Here is an 18,872-nt window from a genome sequence, read left to right on the forward strand (position 1 = left end):
AAGGGGCGAAATAGTGGGTGAAAGATTTTTAAATAAATTATTATTAAAGAACTACTAAAACACTTTAAAACTGTATCTATGTAAACTGGTATCTGAGTTTTCAGTTAGAAATAAAAAAAATACATGTCTTCGTGTTTCTGGAAATTCAACCCATTAGGGGACGAAATAGAGGATCAAAATATTTATGAAAATATTTCGCTATACTATAATATTTTGAACCTAATCTACGAAAACTAGTGTTTAACTTAACGGTTACAAATAAAGAAATATCTGTTAGGGGGAATATCACCACAAGAAGTCAACAGGCAAGATTAATAGAAACCTCCAGAAATGCTTTTTTGTCAGAAGTACATTTGGGAAATACTATGGTTATTATGCCTTAATTAGGTTGAAAAGTCTAGAAGGAGTTGAAATTTGTAAACCAGTCAAAGACAGCTATTACACAGTCACCAAGACAAATTGGCTTTGTCATAATTGCATAGAAAAAGAAACAGCTCTTTAATACACTAATTTTTCAGTGGGTGTACTGTATGTTTACAACATCATTTTTGTTGAAATAACTGTGCAAACGCGATCAAAGCGGAGGGTACTAAGCTAGTATTATATGTATCGTTATGTTTCAGTGTGTCTTATAGATAATTTTACACCATTGCTCCATCAGGTTGTATAATAAGCAACACGGCCTGACCATAATTAAATCTGTGGTTTTGAAAAGGGCACGAGTCCACAAGAAGCAATTTTCCGGAAATCGATTAAAACTGTTTTTTGAAAAAGTTTTTGATTTATATATTTTTTAAGAATTTTTCATTAATGTATATATTTAACACCTATTGTGCACCTAAATTGCAAGTGATTATCTTTTTTTTGTTTTCGCAAAAAAAGTTTAAAGGTAGTGCACTTACGCCCTTTTAAACAAAAGGAAATTTGAATAACATAACTTTCTACGAAAATGTGTTTTTATTTAATGTTGCATTTGAATATGTTATAATTGTACCAGAAAACCATTAATTATTTGCATTATCAATGAAAAATAACACAATATGTGCATTATAATGTTATATTTGATATTCAGCCATCATTGAGTTCTTCCTCATGTGTCGGCCATTCACATATTTCTTCATAAAAGGGGAGATGCTCCTGTGAAATGTACTTTACCAACTTAATGGTTGATTGGACACTTGTTATAGTAAGCCTCCTCTCTTGTGAGGAAATGTTTCCTACCTTAGCCACAGTAAAGTGGTGTACTTTTAACCTATCGATATGTTCATAAGCTTTTAACACACCTGGATTAAATTTTTCACACTGCAACATGAAATACTTTGATATATTAAAATCAATTTTGTCCTTTTTTGGCGCACTATTTTCCAAAGATTCAGTAGACTTGGTTGTCTTTTTGTAAAATTTTGCCCACCACCCTTTATAATCAATACTGAACGATTTTTCACGCAGTACACTAGTAAATTTACATTTTGAACTTGATTCAGCTACTTTCATTGTATACTCTGTAGGCGAGCACACGATATCACTCATTTTTATATATCTTTTAATTGCCACAAAGTCATGGTCATCAGCTGCTTGAAGAGTTTACTAAAATGGTCACGAGATAGCAGCAACGTAGTTGTTTTGAAAGAGGCATCAGTCCAGGGCTAATGCCCTTTGAAAACATTCAACAAACTCATTGCCTTCCCCCGCCTATGTTAAGCATTGGACTGATGCAGTTTTAATACAAAATTATGTATCTACGTCTATAGATACCGAATCCACGCATAACTCAATATGGTGAAAAATGTGACTCGTACCCTTTTCAAAATAATTTATTCAATTATGACGTCGTGTCCCGATAGTTGGTGACGTTCACTAAACAAAAGAATATTGTTGTGGTATGTGCTATGTGACAGAACTATTTTATTTTAGCAGTTTATACAGTACTATTTTCTTCGATGCATTTTTTTGTGTACTGCAGATCTGAAGATGGTTAAATAATGTAGGAGAAACTAGTTATCAATAAGAAGAATCTTACCTGCGATTTTGATTAACAAAGAGTTTTTTTTCTGAATTCCCTACCTTCAATAAACACAGGTCGCTTATATCCAACTCGACTATTTCAAATAACAACATAAGATAAATGAAAAGAAAACGTACCAGCGCAGGTAGAACTCGCGCTCTTCTGTACAAACTTAATTATGTGTACAGATCCTTATTATTATTATTATTTCGTGTGGCTCAATTATCAAGTGCGAGTGTTTCTACTGGAGGCCATTTCGGTCACGTGCTTGTCCTAACTTATCCCAGTTATCCAGCAGGGGAAAGACGACCTATAGTTTAACGTGGAACCCCAGCTACGCATTGTTTCTGGCGTCTCCTGGTTGGGAGGTGAAGGTCAAGTTAAAACGAAGACGGAAAAATGCATGGTCCAGCCGAGATACAACCAACGCTTCCAGGCATAAGCTTTACAGCTTGACTGTCACAACCGACATAGAACAAAACGTAGTATCCTACCTGAAACACAGACATAGGTGCTTCAATGAAATGAAGCTATTTGGTTCCAGAGACTTTTCCAAATTTGAAACATCATGTGTATACACCGAAGAACCAAAGAAACTGGTACATCTGCCTAGTATTGTGTGGGGCCCCCGCGGGCATGCAGAAGTGCCGCAACATGCCTTGGTATGGACTCGACTAATGTCTGAAGTACTGCTGGGGGGAACTGACACCATGAATCCTGCAGAGCTGTCCATAAATTCGTAAGAGTACGAGGGGTTGGAGATCTCTTCTGAACAGCACGTTGCAAAGCATCCCAGATATGCTCGATAATGTTCATGTCTGGGGAGTTTGGTGGCCAGCGGAAGTGTTTAAATAAAGAGTGTTCCTGGAGCCACTCTATAGCGAATTTGGACGTGTGGAGTGTCGCATTGTCCTGCTGGAATCTCCCAAGTCCGTCGGAATGCACAATGGACAAGAGTCAATGCAGGTGATCAGACCGGATCCTAACGTACGTGTCACCTGTCAGAGTCGTATCGAGACGTATCAGGAGTCCCATATCACTCCAACTGCACACGCCCCACACCATTACAGAGCCTCCAGCAACTTGAACAGCCCCTGCTGACATGCAGGGTCCATGGATTCATGAAGTTGTCTCCATACACGTACACGTCCATCCACTTGATACGATTTGCAATGAGACCCAGGCAACATGTTTCCAATTATCAACAATGCAATGTCGGTGTTGACGGGACCGGGCGAGGTGTAAATCTTTGTGTCGTGCAGTCATCAAGGGTACACGAATGTGTCTTTGGCTCCGAAAGCCCATATCGATGATGTTCCGTTGAATGGTTCGCACGCTGACACTTGTTGATGGCCCAGCACTTTGCGGAAGGGTTGCACATCTGTCACGTTGAACGATCCTCTTTAGTCGTCGCTGGTCCTGTTCTTGCAGGATCTTTTTCCCGGCCATTTAGAGGTAGACTTTCCAAAAACAATGAAACAGGTATTTTTTCCAGAATGAGAAATTATCATTCTGGAAACATCCCCCAGACTGTGGCTAAGCCATGTCTCCGCAATATCCTTTCTTTCAGGAGTGCTAGTTTTGCAAGGTTCGCAGGAGAGCTTCTGCAAAGTTTGGAGGGTAGGAGACGAGGTACTGGCAGAAGTAATGCTGTGAGGACGGGGGGTGAGTCGTGCTTGGTTAGCTCAGATGGTAGAGCACTTGACCGCGAAAGGCATTGGTCCCGAGTTCGAGTCTCGGTCCGGCACACAGTTTTAAGCTGCCAGGAAGTTTCAGGTATTTTTTTGTTTCTGATCGAGAAACCAAACACCAGTTTTCATAGTTATAGCTTCAACATTGCCTTTCACACCCTGTAATGGTACTTGAATTACGTAACCATTATGGTACCTCACCTGAACCTCCCGACACCAGTAATATTCTACTGTGTTTCTGTAAAGTAGTTAACATATTTCTGAGACAATATTCAAATTTGATTTCATTTGTGATGCATCGATATGTTTATATTGCAATGATATTATTCTTATGTGTATTCTTTGTTTTGTCACTATGATCTTTGACGTACTTGTAACTCTGATTTTTGGGCGCGTAAGCGATAATTAGTTAGTTGTTAACTTGTTAGAGAGTCGGACCTTGAGAAGGTCAAGTCATGGACGTCATGTTGGAAAGACGCATACCGTAGTCAGCTTATAAAATGTGAACTTTAATAGTGACTGTGATGAAGATTTTTTCAAATATGTTTTGTATTGTGAAGTGATGTTTTGTGTTTACGTGATATTGCAATTAAAAGGAAGTGTAACTTAAATTTGGAGTGCCGAATGCTTTTTTTACATCACCATTGTCCTGCAAAAGTGTAATCTTCAAGAATGATTTGTGAAGCGCATCTACAAAACTTTTGAATATAGCAGAATAAAACCTTGGCCTCTTTGCATCCGAGCTTGGAATCATAACCACCTAGATTTTCAACGATTGATCCATGATTTTACGACGAGACCAGCGTGGGAAACACAAAAAGATGAGTGTCTAGTTTTTTGATTATTGCAGAAATGACTTTATTAACTGTGCTCCAATGACACCTGCAACATAATATGACTGTTGTTGCCCGAAAATGAAGTATTTAGCAGCGTGAGCAACACCACAATCGTTATTAAATGCTGACCTTTGTTGTGGTAGGGTTGTTAGAACCCTTAGGGCTTGAATTTCTAAAAACACTGAAAAACGTATATTTTTTTTAATTTATGATCAACAAACCACATACATATTTTCATAGATTTGGTGTTTTGCCGGAATCCTGATATTCACGGTACACTCCTGACAGTATAAGTTAGCCTGTGTGTTCTATAAGGGGCGATCAAAGAGGATACGTTTGAGGGCGTTGCTGTAGCGTATGTCCAACGTAGCGAGACTCTGATGCGGGTATATAAGTACCGACACGTCGGCAAGGGTATAGTGTGACATTTGTGTGAGGAAAATGCGAAAACGTTAACTACGGCAATGTTATCACCAAACGCATCCAAACAGGAGCAACGTGCTGTTATTCTTTTCTTGGCTACCTGACGATAAACACCGGCAGGCATCCATCGTAGAACGAAGAATGTGTGTGGGACAGTATGCCTGTCGAAAATCGAAGTTGTGTAATGGTACGCCAAGTGGTGCGGTTGCTTCATGACAACGCAAACCCAAGTGGGATACACTCCAGTACCCGCCCTAGAGTCCTGATCTGTCCCCATGCGATTATCACACCTTGGGCCCCCTAGAAAGGGCCCTGAAGGGTCGACGATTGCTGTCGGACGAGCATTTGCAGCACGCAGTTACGGACTTCTTCACGCAGCAGGACTCGGTGATTTACTACGCGGGTATCTTCAATCTGCTGCGTCAGTGGGACGATTGCCTGAAAACTCACCCTGATTTTGCCGGATTGGCGTACAGATTGTGGACTATACAGCTTTCGAATGGGACCTTTTGATCGCCCCGCATACTGGGGGATACCAAAACGAAACCGAACTTATTTTTCTAAACTTATTTATACACTTTTCAAGCACAAACCTCCAGTCCTCTTCAAAATACCCTGCGCTTGCACTAATACACCTCTGTAATCCTTTCATCTAGGAGGGTCGTTCAATAAGCAATGTCCCACTTTTTTTTAAAGCCATTAATACACATAGACAAACGTCTTTCCTTTCTCTAGATTGTCTCACAGATGACAAAATGGTAGATATCGAAATAGGTGACAAACGGATAGAAAAACAAGTAAAATCGCTCAAAAGAGGAAAGGCCGCTGGACCTGATGGGATACCAGTTCGATTTTACATAGAATACGCGAAGGAACTTGCGCCCCCCCCCCCCCCCCCCTTCTTGCAGCGGTGTACCGTAGGTCTCTCGAAGAGCGTAGCGTTCCAAAAGACTGGAAACGGGCACAGGTCATCCCCGTTTTCAAGAAGGGACGTCGAACAGATGTGCAGAACTATAGACCTATATCTCTAAGGTCGATCAGTTGTAGAATTTTGGAGCGCGTATTATGTTCGAGTATAAAAATGAATTTTCTGCAGACTACAAATCTACTCTGTAGGAATCAGCATGGGTTTCGAAAAAGACGATCGTGTGAAACCCAGCTCGCGCTATTCGTCCACGAGACTCAGAGGGCCATAGACACGGGTTCCCAGGTAGATGCCGTTTTTCTTGACTTCCGCAAGGCATTCGATACAGTTCCCCACAGTCGTTTAATGAACAAAGTAAGAGCATATGGACTATCAGACCAATTGTGTGATTGGATTGAAGAGTTCCTAGATAACAGAACGCAGCATCCAGAATAAGATTTTCACTCTGGAGCGCAGTGTGCGCTGATATGAAACTTCCTGCCAGATTAAAACTGTGAGCCGGACCGAAACTCGAAGTCGCGACCTTTGCCTTTCGCGGGCAAGTCCCCTACCATCTGAGCTACCTAGGCCTGGATAGTTCAGATGGTATAACACTTGCCCGCGAAAGGCAAAGGTCCCGAGTTCGAGTCTCGGTCCGGCACACAGTTTTAATCTGCCAGGAAATTTCAGAACGCAGCATGTCATTCTCAATGGATATAAGTCTTCCGAACTAAGAGTGACTTCAGGTGTGTCGCACGGGAGTGTCGTGGGACCGTTGCTATTCACAATATATATAAATGACCTTGTGGATAACATCGCAAGTTCACTGAGGCTTTTTGCGGATGATGCTGTAGTATATCGAGAGGTTGTAATAATGGAAAATTGTACTGAAATGCAGGAGGACCTGTAACGAATTGCCGCATGGTGCAGGGAATGGCAATTGAATCTCAATGTAGACAAGTGTAATGTGCTGCGAATACATAAAAAGAAAGATCCTTTATCATTTAGCTACAATATAGCAGGTCAGCAACTGGAAGCAGTTAATTCCATAAATTATCTGGGAGTACGCATTAGGAGTGATTTAAAATGGAATGACCATATAAAATTAATCGTCGGTAAAGCAGATGCCAGACTGAGATTCATTGGAAGAATCCTAAGAAAATGCAGTCCGAAAACAATGGGAGCAGGTTACAGTACACTTGTTCGCCCACTGCTTGAATACTGTTCACCAGTGTGGGATCCGTACCAGATAGGGTTGATAAAAGAGATAGAGAAGATCCAACGGAGAGCAGCGCGCTTCGTTACAGGATCATTTAGTAATCGCGAAAGCGTTACGGAGGTGATAGATAAACTCCAGTGGAAGACTCTGCAAGAGAGACGCTCAGTAGCTCTGTACTGGCTTTTGTTGAAGTTTCGAGAACATACCTTCACCAAGGAGCCAAGCAGTTTATTGCTCCCTCCTACGTATATCTCGCGAAGAGACCATGAAGATAAAATCAAAGAGATTAAAGCCCACACAGAGGCATACCGACAATCTTTCTTTCCACGAACAATACGAGAACGGAATAGAAGAGAAAACTGACAGAGATACTCAAGGTACCCTCCGCCACACACCGTCAGGGGGGTTGTGGAGTATGGATGTAGACGTAGATACATATCTGTAATCTTTTCATCTACGAGGGTCGCTCAATAAGTAATGCCACAGTTTATTAAAAAGCCATTAGTACACAAACATCCTTGTTGGTGCTTCATATCTGATGTTTGTTCTGTGCGCCGGTGAAGTTTCGAACAGTTCTGGTAGATGGCGGAGCCGTAGTACAACGTCATAATGGAAACCGTGGTGACAATCCATAAACGTTTGTGTGCAGTGTATGGCGATGCTTCAGTTGACAAGAGTGCAGTTGGGCGACGGTTAAAGAAAGTTACAGCCTCAGGAAATGCAGAAACAGAGCTCCGTGATCAGCCACACTCGGGACGTCCTGTCACAGCCACTGCTCCAGACATGCTGAATCGTGCGAATGCCACTGTTAGTGCCGACCGGCGCATCGCAACTCGACAATTGGTTCTACAGTTGTCGGTCAGCACTGGAAGTGAGTCTGCAATGATATTCAGAGTGGTTCTCGCTGTAGATTCCACTAATGCTCACAGCGGACCATAAGATTCGAAGAAAGGCCATTTCAATTGAATTGTTGGTGCGTTTTGAGACCGACGGAGAGGTCTTTCCGTCATAGATCGTTACGGGGGACGAAAGCTGGGTGCACCACTTCGCGCTGGAAATAAAAAGGCAGTCAATGGAGTGGCATCACCACAAAAGAAGAAAGTCAAGACAACGCCCTCTGCCGGAAAAGTCATTGTGACAGTCTTCTGGGATTGTGAGGGTGTCATTCTCGTGGAGTTTATGCCAAGAGGGTCAACCATAACTTCATAGGCATACGTCAAGACTCTGAATAAACTCAAAAACCGTTTCCGACGTGTTCGGACAAGAATCCAGCTGAAATCCTGCTCCAACACGATAATGCACGCCCACGCACAAGTTTGGGAACCCGGGAACACATCGCCAAATTGTGTTGGATATCATTGCCTGATCCACCCTGCAGTCCAGATTTGGCACCGTCGGACTTTCATCTCTTTGAGCCGCTTAAAGATTATCTAAGGGGAACACACTTTGAAGATGACGAGAGTGTCAGTCGTGCAGTGAAAACATGGCTACACCTACAGGACAAGAGCTTTTGACAGCAGGGAATAACATGCTCTTCCACAACGTTGACGTACGGCCATAGAACGTGATGGGGACTACGTAGAAAAGTAAAACATGGACAAGACATGTATATTGTCCCCAATTTCTGCTCTTAACAATAAATATGTTCTGAGAAAAGAAAGTGGTGCATTACCAACTGAACGACTCTCGTATTTCTCAAAATATTGTTGAAATTTATCTTTTGTGATGGTTGAGAGCGCCTCCATCGTTTTTTATTCACCTCAGCAAAATCAACAAAACGTTTTGCTTTCATGTCTCATTTCAATCAAGGAAACAAAAAAAAGTCGAACGGGGCAAGATGGGATGAGTATGAGGGATGAGAAACAGGTGTAATTCCATTTTTGGTCAAGAACTGCCTTACTGACAATGCCTGGGGCATTGTCATGATGGAAAAACCTGTCACCCGACTGCCAAAAAATCAGGCCGCTTCCGCCGCACAATGTTGCGGGATCTTTGCAAAACTTCCAAGCCTGGTTAAGTGTCTACAGATCAAACTCTGAATGGTCGATACTTCTCAATAAAAAAAAAAAACAACATATCATTGCCGTAACGTGTGATTTCACCTAACGAGCTTTGTTAGGGCGAGGCAAACTTGAAGTCTTCCATTGGCATGACTGTTATTCTGATTATGGATCGTAAGCATAGCACAAAGTTTCGTCCTCTGTGTTAATTTTGTAGAGAATAGTTTGAACCATTTCGGGACTTCTTTCAAAGACCTCGTTTTCGTTTACCAGTCAGCAGTCGTAGTACGAATGTGGAAGCCAAACTTCTCATTCCCAAATCCTCTGGCACAGCTCACTCCCAATATCTGCACACTGTCTTCAGTGGTCGGTCGTCAATCTTCACCGATGATTTCACGGATGTTTTCAACAGTTTCATGTGTTCAGGCCGTGGAAGGACGACCAGAACGAGGAAATTGAAAAAAAACACTCAAATACTGCAATTTTTCATATGGTATCGTCCCTGCAAGCCGTTTATAACATTTCAGTAGTTTCTGTTCCACCTTTTCGAGCAACAAGGAGAATTTCACGTGCACACACTGTTCACGAAAATCAGCCATTATAAAGGCGACAATCACACAAAACATTTGTCACTATAAACTCTTCCAATACTAAAGTGCGCGTCATTTATGACGGCGGCCGAGTTTAGGTTCGTTCTGCGCATCTGACGTCACAAAACACAGTCAGCCAATGAACAGAGAACGACGCTGCCAGAGCTCGATTGCAGTGCAGAGCAGGGACGAGTGTCTTCAGTTTTAGAAACGTTCAGTCATAAATAAAGTAATTGAACAAAAGCCGTGTCTTGATAGCAGACTTAACTTTAAAGAAAGTTTGGAAAAAGCATTCTTTATACCAATTGCTTCATATTCTATTAATTAATTAAACCAAACAAGCAATAAGCCTCCTAATTCAGGCGATAGCAAGGAAAGGTGTTTGTATCATTCTCACTAACCACTTTTTCGGAATAAAGAACAGCAGTAATTGTTATTTCCTATTGTACTTCGACGAAACGTGAGTAATTCATAGTCATACCAACAGTGTTTGTCGGTATTTTGCGTGATATTTTAAAGTCCTCCGGGAGATGCGTTGAATGACGGGCTGCGTTAGCGTAATGGTTAAAGTGTATGGCTGCTAAGCGAAAGGTTCTAAGTTCAAACTTTGTTCAGTGCTTAATATTTTCTTTATTTTTCTTTATTTAAAAACAATATCGAAGTGTCTTACTTCATGAATTTTATTCGTTTGAATGTAATTATTTCAAATTTCTACTGGCAACTAAAATCGACCATATGGAAAGTATACGCTATGGACTTTTACCTCTGCAAACTCTACAAAATTTCGTGCAATGGTTTACTACACCTAATTCTGCACAATAACTGCGTCGAACATCAAAACAAAATTAAGTCATTTATGGGGGGAAGGCATCAGTCAAGAAGATGTGTGAAAATCAAATTTTTGGGCCAAATAGTTTTTATGAAATCGAATGAGAAAGTGTGTCAAAGCAGTCGAAACACCATGTGTCTGCACAGGCGAGCAATGCAATGATGACAAAATCGCTCATATCGCGGAATGCGGGGAGCACGTCTCTGTAGCAGCGAAAGGGTTCATGCGGCCGTGGTGGCTTTACTTCATAAACTGCGCGCTCCCCACTAAACGTAAGTTTGCGAACTATACTATGACGCTGCTTCTCTTGGCGCGTACAACTGGCAACGCAGCAATCTCCCGCTTCTGGGCGGGCATGCGCGAACCGCCAAGACCTTCTTCAGCGACGGCACTCGGCCTATTGACGATGTTATGTTCGCTCTATACGCTGCTAGCGGCAAAACGCGGCACTACAAAAGCTCTGACCGAGAAAAAATTAGTTTGGTTTCTTTTGAGTACGCCGTCGTACACGCCAGCTTGAATAGTCGCTTGGTTGCCACTTAGCCCAGTGAGTTTGTTATTTCTGATGGAATATTATCTATCGCTTCTGCGTGACGACACGTGATTTGAGTTGTTGGTCCACAGGCGACAGCCAGTGCGTGCCCGAGTGTCCTGGCGGCTGCGGAATTGGAGGGCGCTGCACAGCCCCCAATAGCTGCGTCTGCGACCCCGGCTTCCAGAAGGCACCCAACCACATTGGCTGTGAGCCCGTCAGCTGTACAAAAGGGTACGTCCTACCAGGTGACTTTTACTAGACTTATGATATCTCCTGCCAACGGCCTTGCAGCAGCGGTGACGCCAGTTCCCGTCCAATGACCGAAGCGCTGTTGGCTAGCGCTTGGATGGGTGACTGTCCAGCCTGCCGAGCACTGGGGTGCACGCAGCCCTTGTGAGGCGAATTGGGGAGCTACTTGATTGAGAAGTAGCGGCCCATGTCACGAAAACTGACAACGATCGAGAGAGCGGTGTGCTGACCACACATCACCCTGTATCTGCATCCAGTGACGCTCATAGTCTGAGGATGACACGGCGGTCGGTCAGTATCTTTAGGATCTCCCGAGACCAGTTCGGATGGAGATTGGTTTGATTTGATTTGTAATGATATCTCCTACTGATGTGCCAAAAGAAACCTGAAGCTTCACCTCTGAGCCCATTAGCTGTCCATCATAGGACAGTCTCCCCAGGTTTTGGAAAATTGTGGTAAGATCGTGTGGGATCAAACAGGTGATGTCATCAGTCCCGAAGCTTACACACTATGTATGTTGAAACTTCCTGGCAGATTAAAACTGTGTGCTGGACCGAGACTCGAACTCGGGACCTTTGCCTTTCGCGAGCAAGTGCTCTACCAACTGAGATACTCAAGCACGACTCACGGCCCGTCCTCACATCTTTACTTCCGCCAATACCTTGTCTCTGCTGTAAAGACGGGCCGTGAGTCGTGCTTGGGTAGCTCAGTTGGTAGAGCACTTGCTCGCGAAAGGCAAAGGTCCTGAGTTCGAGTCTCGGTCCAGCACACAGTTTTAATCTGCCAGGAAGTTTCATATCAGCTTACACTCCACTGCGGAGTGAAAATCTCATTCTGGACTCCGTATGTTGTTCTTGTGGTTTTCAGTCCTGAGACTGGTTTGATGCAGCTTGTAATGGTACTTGAATTACGTAACCATGACAGCACCTCACCTCAACCCCTCGATACCAGCAATATTCTATTGTGTTTCAATAAAATAGTTAACATATTTCTGTGACAACATTCAAATTTGATTTCATTAATGTAGAGGTACTTTGATACATCGATATGTTTATATTGCAATGATATTATTCTTATGTGTATTCTTTCTTTTATCACTATGATCTTTGACGTACTTGTAACTCCCGTTTTTGGGCGCGTAAGCGGTTATTAGAGAGTCAAGTCTTGGTCGTCATGTTGAAAAGACGTAAACTGTAGTCGGTTTATGAAATGTGAACAGTGAGGAAGATATTTTGAAGTATGTTTTATATTGTGAAGTGATGGTGCAACAAAAGTAATAAAAAAGAAGGGTAACTTAAATACAGAGTGCTGATTACTTTTTCACATCACCATTGTACTAACTTCCAAAAGAATGGTTTATGAAACACATCTATAAAACTTTTGAATATAGCAGAATAACACCTAAGCCTCTTTGCATCCGAGCTTGGAATCATCACCACCTAGATTTTCGACGATTCAGCCATGAGTTCACAACGAGACCAGCGTGGGAAACACGAAAAGATGAGTGCCTAGTTTATCCATTATTTCAAGAAATGACTTTAATAACTGTGCTCTAATGACACCTGCCACATAATATAACTTTGTTGTTGCCCGAAAATGCAATATTTAGCAGCGTGAGCAACACTACAATCATAATTAATTTTTGACCTTTGTTGTGGTAGGGTTGTTAGAAGCTCTCCATGCTACTCTATCCTGTGCAAGCTTCTTCATCCCCCAGTACCTACTGCAATCACTGAATCTGCTTAGTGTATTCATCTCTTGGTCTCCCTCTACGATTTTTACCCTCCACGCTGCCCTACAATACTAAATCGGTGATCCCTTGATGCCTCAGAACATGTCCTACCAACCGGTCCCTTCTTCTAGTCAAGTTGTGCCACAAGCTCCTCTTCTCCCCAATCCTATTCAATACCTCCTCATTAGTTATGTGATCTACCCATCTGATCTTCAGCATTCTTCTGTAGCACCACATTTCGAAAGCTTCTATTCTCTTCTTGTCCAAACTATTTATCGTCAACGTTTCACTTCCATACATGGCTACACTCCATACAAATACTTTCAGAAACGACTTCCTGACATTTAAATCTACACTCGATGTTAACAAATTTTTCTTCTTCAGAAACGCTTTCCTTGCCATTGCCAGTCTACATTATATATCCTCTCTACTTCAACCATCATCAGTTATTGTGATCCTCAAATAGCAAAACTCCTTTACTACTTTAAGTGTCTCATTTCCTAATCTAATTCCCGCAGAATCACGCGACTTAATTCGACTACATTCCATTACCCTCGTTTTGCTCTTGTTGATGTTCATCTTATACCCTCCTTTCAAGACACTGTCCATTCCGTTCAACTGCTCTTCCAAGTCCTTTGCTGTCTCTGACAGAATTACAATGTCATCGGCGAACCTCAAAGTTTTTATTTCTTCTCCATGGATTTTAATACCAACTTCGAACTTTCGTTTGCTTTACTACTTGTTCAATATACAGATTGAATAGCATCGGGGAGAGGCTACAACCCTGTCTCACTCCCTTCCCAATCACTGCTTCCCTTTCATGTCCCTCGATTCTTATAACTGCCATGTGGTTTCTGTACAAATTATAAATATCCTTTCGCTCCCTGTATTTTACCCCCGTCACCTTCAAAATTACACTACGTAATCTAGCTTAAACTAATTTACGCTAAGGACAACACACACACTCATGTCCGAGGGAAGACTCGAACCTCCGACCGGGGCAGCCGCGCGGCGCCAGGTTTCGCTTTAAGTCTGTGCCCATCAACTGTTTAACAGTGTATGTTGTCCTAAGTTTCTACTTAGTAGCCAAGTGAGTTAGTTAGGGGTTCCATATCATCAGAACGATGTTTTATCAAAATGATGTGGAACGAGTCACTTTACAGCATGTGTATACAGGATCAGTGTTAACAGTAATGAACTCTTGTCATTTTATTCCTACTCGTGCAAATACACCAAAAATAAGTTTTTTATTTTTTAATTTTATTTTACTGGCTGCCAGTTACTAGCAGAAGTTCGACCATGGAATACGAGGAGTTGTCAAGGAGAAATGATTTTCAATTAAATTTGAAACTTACTTCGCTACCTGCCAGACATTTTATGATATTGTGCAAATCATAAAAAAATTTATTATTGTGTATTGAACCCCTTGCTGAGCCACTGATCGCCGTAACAGTGGTTAATAAAGGTGATTTTTCCCTCTAGTGTTGTAGGTACGTACATCACTGTTCTTTTCAAATTGTGACGGATTATTTATGACGAATTTCGTTAGCAAAAATATGTGCTGTGACGGTGCACTTAAAGTGCCTAGCTCCTTGAAGAAGTACCTACATGACGTCACTGGGTGAACACCACATGTTATTCTTTCTGATCGCTTTTGTGCAGTCACCACCTTTTTCCTAAGTAATTAGTTACCCCAAAAAATCATTCCGTGCGACATTATTGAGTGTAAACATGCAAAATATGCCGGTAGGCTGGTACGTTTGTTTCCAAGATTAGCAATTATACGAAGAGCAAAAGCAGCTGATGTTAATTGTTTGAGAAGGTCATGTTTTCATCAACAACCACATTCAAAACTTTAGTACATTCTACCCTACTATTGTTCATGTGCTAAATCTTGTTGGTATGACTCTATTTGTTGTACAGAACTGAATGTAGCGTCCTTTCTTCCAAAATTTAGTGAGAGTCAGTTTTCAGAGAAACACTTAATAATTCTCTGGAGAACATCACGTACTAACTCTCCCGTTGCTTTCTCTCTAATGTGGTTTATTATAACGGTAATATTGTCTCCAAAAAGTATAAATTTTGGTTGTTGGGTGTTAGGTGGAAAGCCATTCACATATTTAAGGAATAGGAGTGACCCAAAACAGCAGCCTGTGTGACTCCCTTTGTGATTTTTTTCCCCAGTAACTAAAATTTTCCTCCCTGCTGACACCGTCCAAATTATTAAGCACAACCTTTTGCATTCTGTTTGTCAAGTATCATTCAAGCCAGCAATGCATAAAAACATCAATTCCACAAAACTTGAATTTTTCTAAGAGAGTACCATGATCTTCACAGTCGAAGGTCTTGAAAACATCACAAAAAATACCAACTGGCGTTATGTTATTATTTGAGGTTTGTACCGTTTGAATGTATAGTTAGGATTCTCAGTCGAGATACCTTTCTGTGATCCAAACTGTGATACGCTACGTACATCATTTCCACTTAAGTGTGCGACCAGGCTTAAGTGCATTACTTTTCTGAATATTTTGGAAACAGATGTCAGCCAGTAAACTGGAAGATACACTATATGATCAAGAGTATCCGGACACCACCAAAAACATACGTTTTTCATATTAGGAGCATTTTGCTGACACTTACTCCCAGGTACTCTATATCAACGACCTCAGTAGTCATTAGACATTAGAGAGAGAAGAATCGGGCGCTCCGCGGATCTCATGGACTTCGAATGTGGTCAAGTGACTGGTGTCATACATCTGTACGCGAGATTTCCATACTCCTAAACATCCCTAGGACCAGTGTTTTCGATGTGATAGTGAAGTGGAAACGTGAAGGGACACGTACAGCACAAAAGCGTACAGACCGACCTCGTCTGTTGACTGACAGAGACCGCCGACAGTTGAAGAGGGTCGTAATGTGTAAGAGGCAGACAGCTGTACAGACCATCACACAGGAATTCCAAACTGCATCAGGATCCACTGCAAGTACTATGACAGTTAGGTGGGAGGTGCGAAAACTTGGATTTCATGGTCGAGCAGCTGCTCATAAACCCAACATCACGCCAGTAAATACCAAACGACGCCTCGCTTGATGCAAGGACCGTAAACATTGAACGACTGAACTGTGGAGAAACGTCGTGTGGAGTGACGAATCACGGCATACAATGTGGCGATCCGATGGCAGGTTGTGGGTATGGCGAATGCCAGGTGAATATACTGTAGCGTGTGTGGTGCCAACTTTAAAATTCGGAGGCGGTGGTGTTATACTGTGGTCGTGTTTTTCATGGAGGGGCTTGCACCCCTTGTTTTTTTTACGTGCCACTATAACAGCACGGGCCTAAATTGATGTTTTAAGCACCTTCTTGCTTCCCATTGTTGAAGAGCAATTCGGGGATGGCGATTACATCTTTCAACATGACGAGCACCCGTTCATAATGCAAGGCCTGTGGCGGAGTGGTTACACGGCAGCAACATTCCTGTAATGGACTGGCCTGCACAGAGTCCTGACCTCAATCCTACAGAACAGCTTTGGAATGTTTTGGAACGCTGCCTTCGTGCCAGGCCTCACCGACCGACATCGATAACTCTCCTCAGTGTAGCACTCCGTGAAGAATGGGCTGCCATTTCCCAAGAAACCCAGCACCTGATTGAACGTATGCCTGCGAGAGTGGAAGGTGTCATCAAGGCTAAGGGTGGGCCAACAGCATAATCAATTCCAGCATTACCGATGGAGGGCGCCACGAACTTGTAAGTCATTTTCAGCCAGATGTCCGGATAATTTTGATTGTTGTTGTTGTTGTTGTTGTTGGGGTCTTCAGTCCTGAGACTGGTTTGATGCAGCTCTCCATGCTACTCTATCCTGTGCAAGCTTATTCATCTCCCAGTACTTACTGAAACCTACATCCTTCTGAATCTGCTTAGTGTATTCATCTCTTGGTCTCCCTCTACGATTCTTACCCTCCACGCTGCCCTCCAATGCTACATTTGTGATCCCTTGATGCCTCAAAACATGTCCTACCAAACGATCCCTTCTTCTAGTCAAGTTGTGCAACAAACTCCTCTTCTCCCCAATTCTATTCAATGCCTCCTCATTTGTTATGTGATGTACCCATCTAATCTTCAGCATTCTTCTGTAGCACCACATTTCGAAAGCTTCTATTCTCTTCTTGTCTAAGCTATTTATCGTCCACGTTTCACTTCCATACATGGCTACACTCCATACAAACACTTTCAGAAACGACTTCCTGACATTTAAATCTATACTCGATGTTAAAAATTTTTCTTCTTCCGAAACGCTTTCCTTGCCATTGCCAGTCTACATTTTATATCCTCTCTACTTCGACCATCATCAGTTACTTTGCTCCCCAAATAGCAAAACTCCTTTACTACTTTAAGTGTCTCATTTCCTAATCTAATTTCCTCAGCATCACGCGACTTAATTCGACTACATTCCATTATCCTCGTTTTGCTTTTGTTGATGTTCATCTTATATCCTCCTTTCAAGACACTGTCCATTCCGTTCAACTGCTCTTCCACGTCCCTTGAGTCTCTGACAGAATTACAATGTCATCGGCGAACCTATAGTTTTTATTTCTTCTCCATGGATTTTAATACCTACTCCGAATTTTTCTTTTGTTTCCTTTACTGCTTGCTCAATATACAGATAGAATAACATGGGGGAGAGGCTACAACCCTGTCTCACTCCCTTCCAAACCACTGCTTCCCTTTCATGCCCCTCTTATAACTGCCATCTTGTTTCTGTACAAATTGTAAATAGCCTTTCGCTCCCGGTATTTTACCCCTGGCACCTTTAGAATTTGAAAGAGAGTATTCCAGTTAACATTGTCAAAAGCTTTCTCTAAGTCTACAAATGCTAGAAACGTAGGTTTGCCTTTTCTTAATCTTTCTTCTAAGATAAGTTGTAGGGTCAGTGTTGCCTCATGTGTTCCAACATTTCTACGGAATCCAAACTGATCTTCCCTGAGGTCAGGCTCTACAAGTTTTTCCATTCGTCTGTAAAGAATTCGCGTTAGTATTTGGCAGCCGTTGCTTATTAAACTTATAGTCCGGTAATTTTCACATCTGTCAACACCTGCTTGCTTTTGGATTGGAATTATGATACTCTTCTGGAAGTCTGAGGGTATTTCGCCTGTCTCATATATCTCCTCTCTTGCTCACCAGATGGTAGAGTTTTGTCAGGACTGTCTCTCCCAAGGCTATCAGTAGTTCTAATGGAATGTTGTCTACTCCGGGGGCCTTATTGCGACTTTGGTCTTTCAGTGCTGTGTCAAACTCTTCACACAGTATCATATCTCCCATTTCATCTTCATCTACCTCCTCTTCCATTTCCATAATATTGTCCTCAAGAATATCGCCCTTGTATAGACCCTCTATATACTCCTTCCACCTTTCTGCTTTGCCTTCTTTGCTTAGAACTGGGTTTCCATCTGAGCTCTTGATATTCATGCAAGTGGTTCTCTTTTCTCCAAAGGTCTCTTTAATTTTCCTGTAGGCAGTAACCATCTTATCCCTCGTGAGATAAGCCTCTACATCCTTACATTTGTCCTCTAGCCATCCCTTCTTAGCCATTTTGCACTTCCTGTCGATCTCATTTTTGAGACGTTTGTGTTCCTTTTTGCCTGCTTCATTTACTGCATTTTTGTATTTTCTTCTTTCATCAATTAATTTCAATATTTCTTCAGTTACCCAAGGATTTCTATTAGCCCTTGTCTTTATACCTACTTGATCCTCTGCTGCCTTCACTACTTCATTCCTCAGATTACATAGTGTATATTTATTGCTGAAAATACAAGTTGTTGCTGCTTCTTATCCGCCGACTGGAGGCTATGTAATCCGGAGG

At 42.0% G+C, this 18,872-nt stretch overlaps 1 protein-coding gene across 2 annotated transcripts in view; it reads left to right on the forward strand.

The window, feature by feature from the left end:
* Positions 1–18,872, forward strand: part of LOC126215222 (platelet endothelial aggregation receptor 1-like) — a 154,660-nt gene that overhangs the window by 77,958 nt on the left and 57,830 nt on the right. For both annotated transcript variants that reach the window (XM_049941888.1, XM_049941889.1), the window contains one exon: positions 11,122–11,263. In XM_049941888.1, coding sequence (XP_049797845.1) covers positions 11,122–11,263 — 142 coding nt within the window. The remainder of the gene's footprint in view (positions 1–11,121; positions 11,264–18,872) is intronic.

Source organism: Schistocerca nitens, chromosome 12, assembly GCF_023898315.1.
Source record: "Schistocerca nitens isolate TAMUIC-IGC-003100 chromosome 12, iqSchNite1.1, whole genome shotgun sequence".
Classification (NCBI taxonomy): domain Eukaryota; kingdom Metazoa; phylum Arthropoda; class Insecta; order Orthoptera; family Acrididae; genus Schistocerca; species Schistocerca nitens.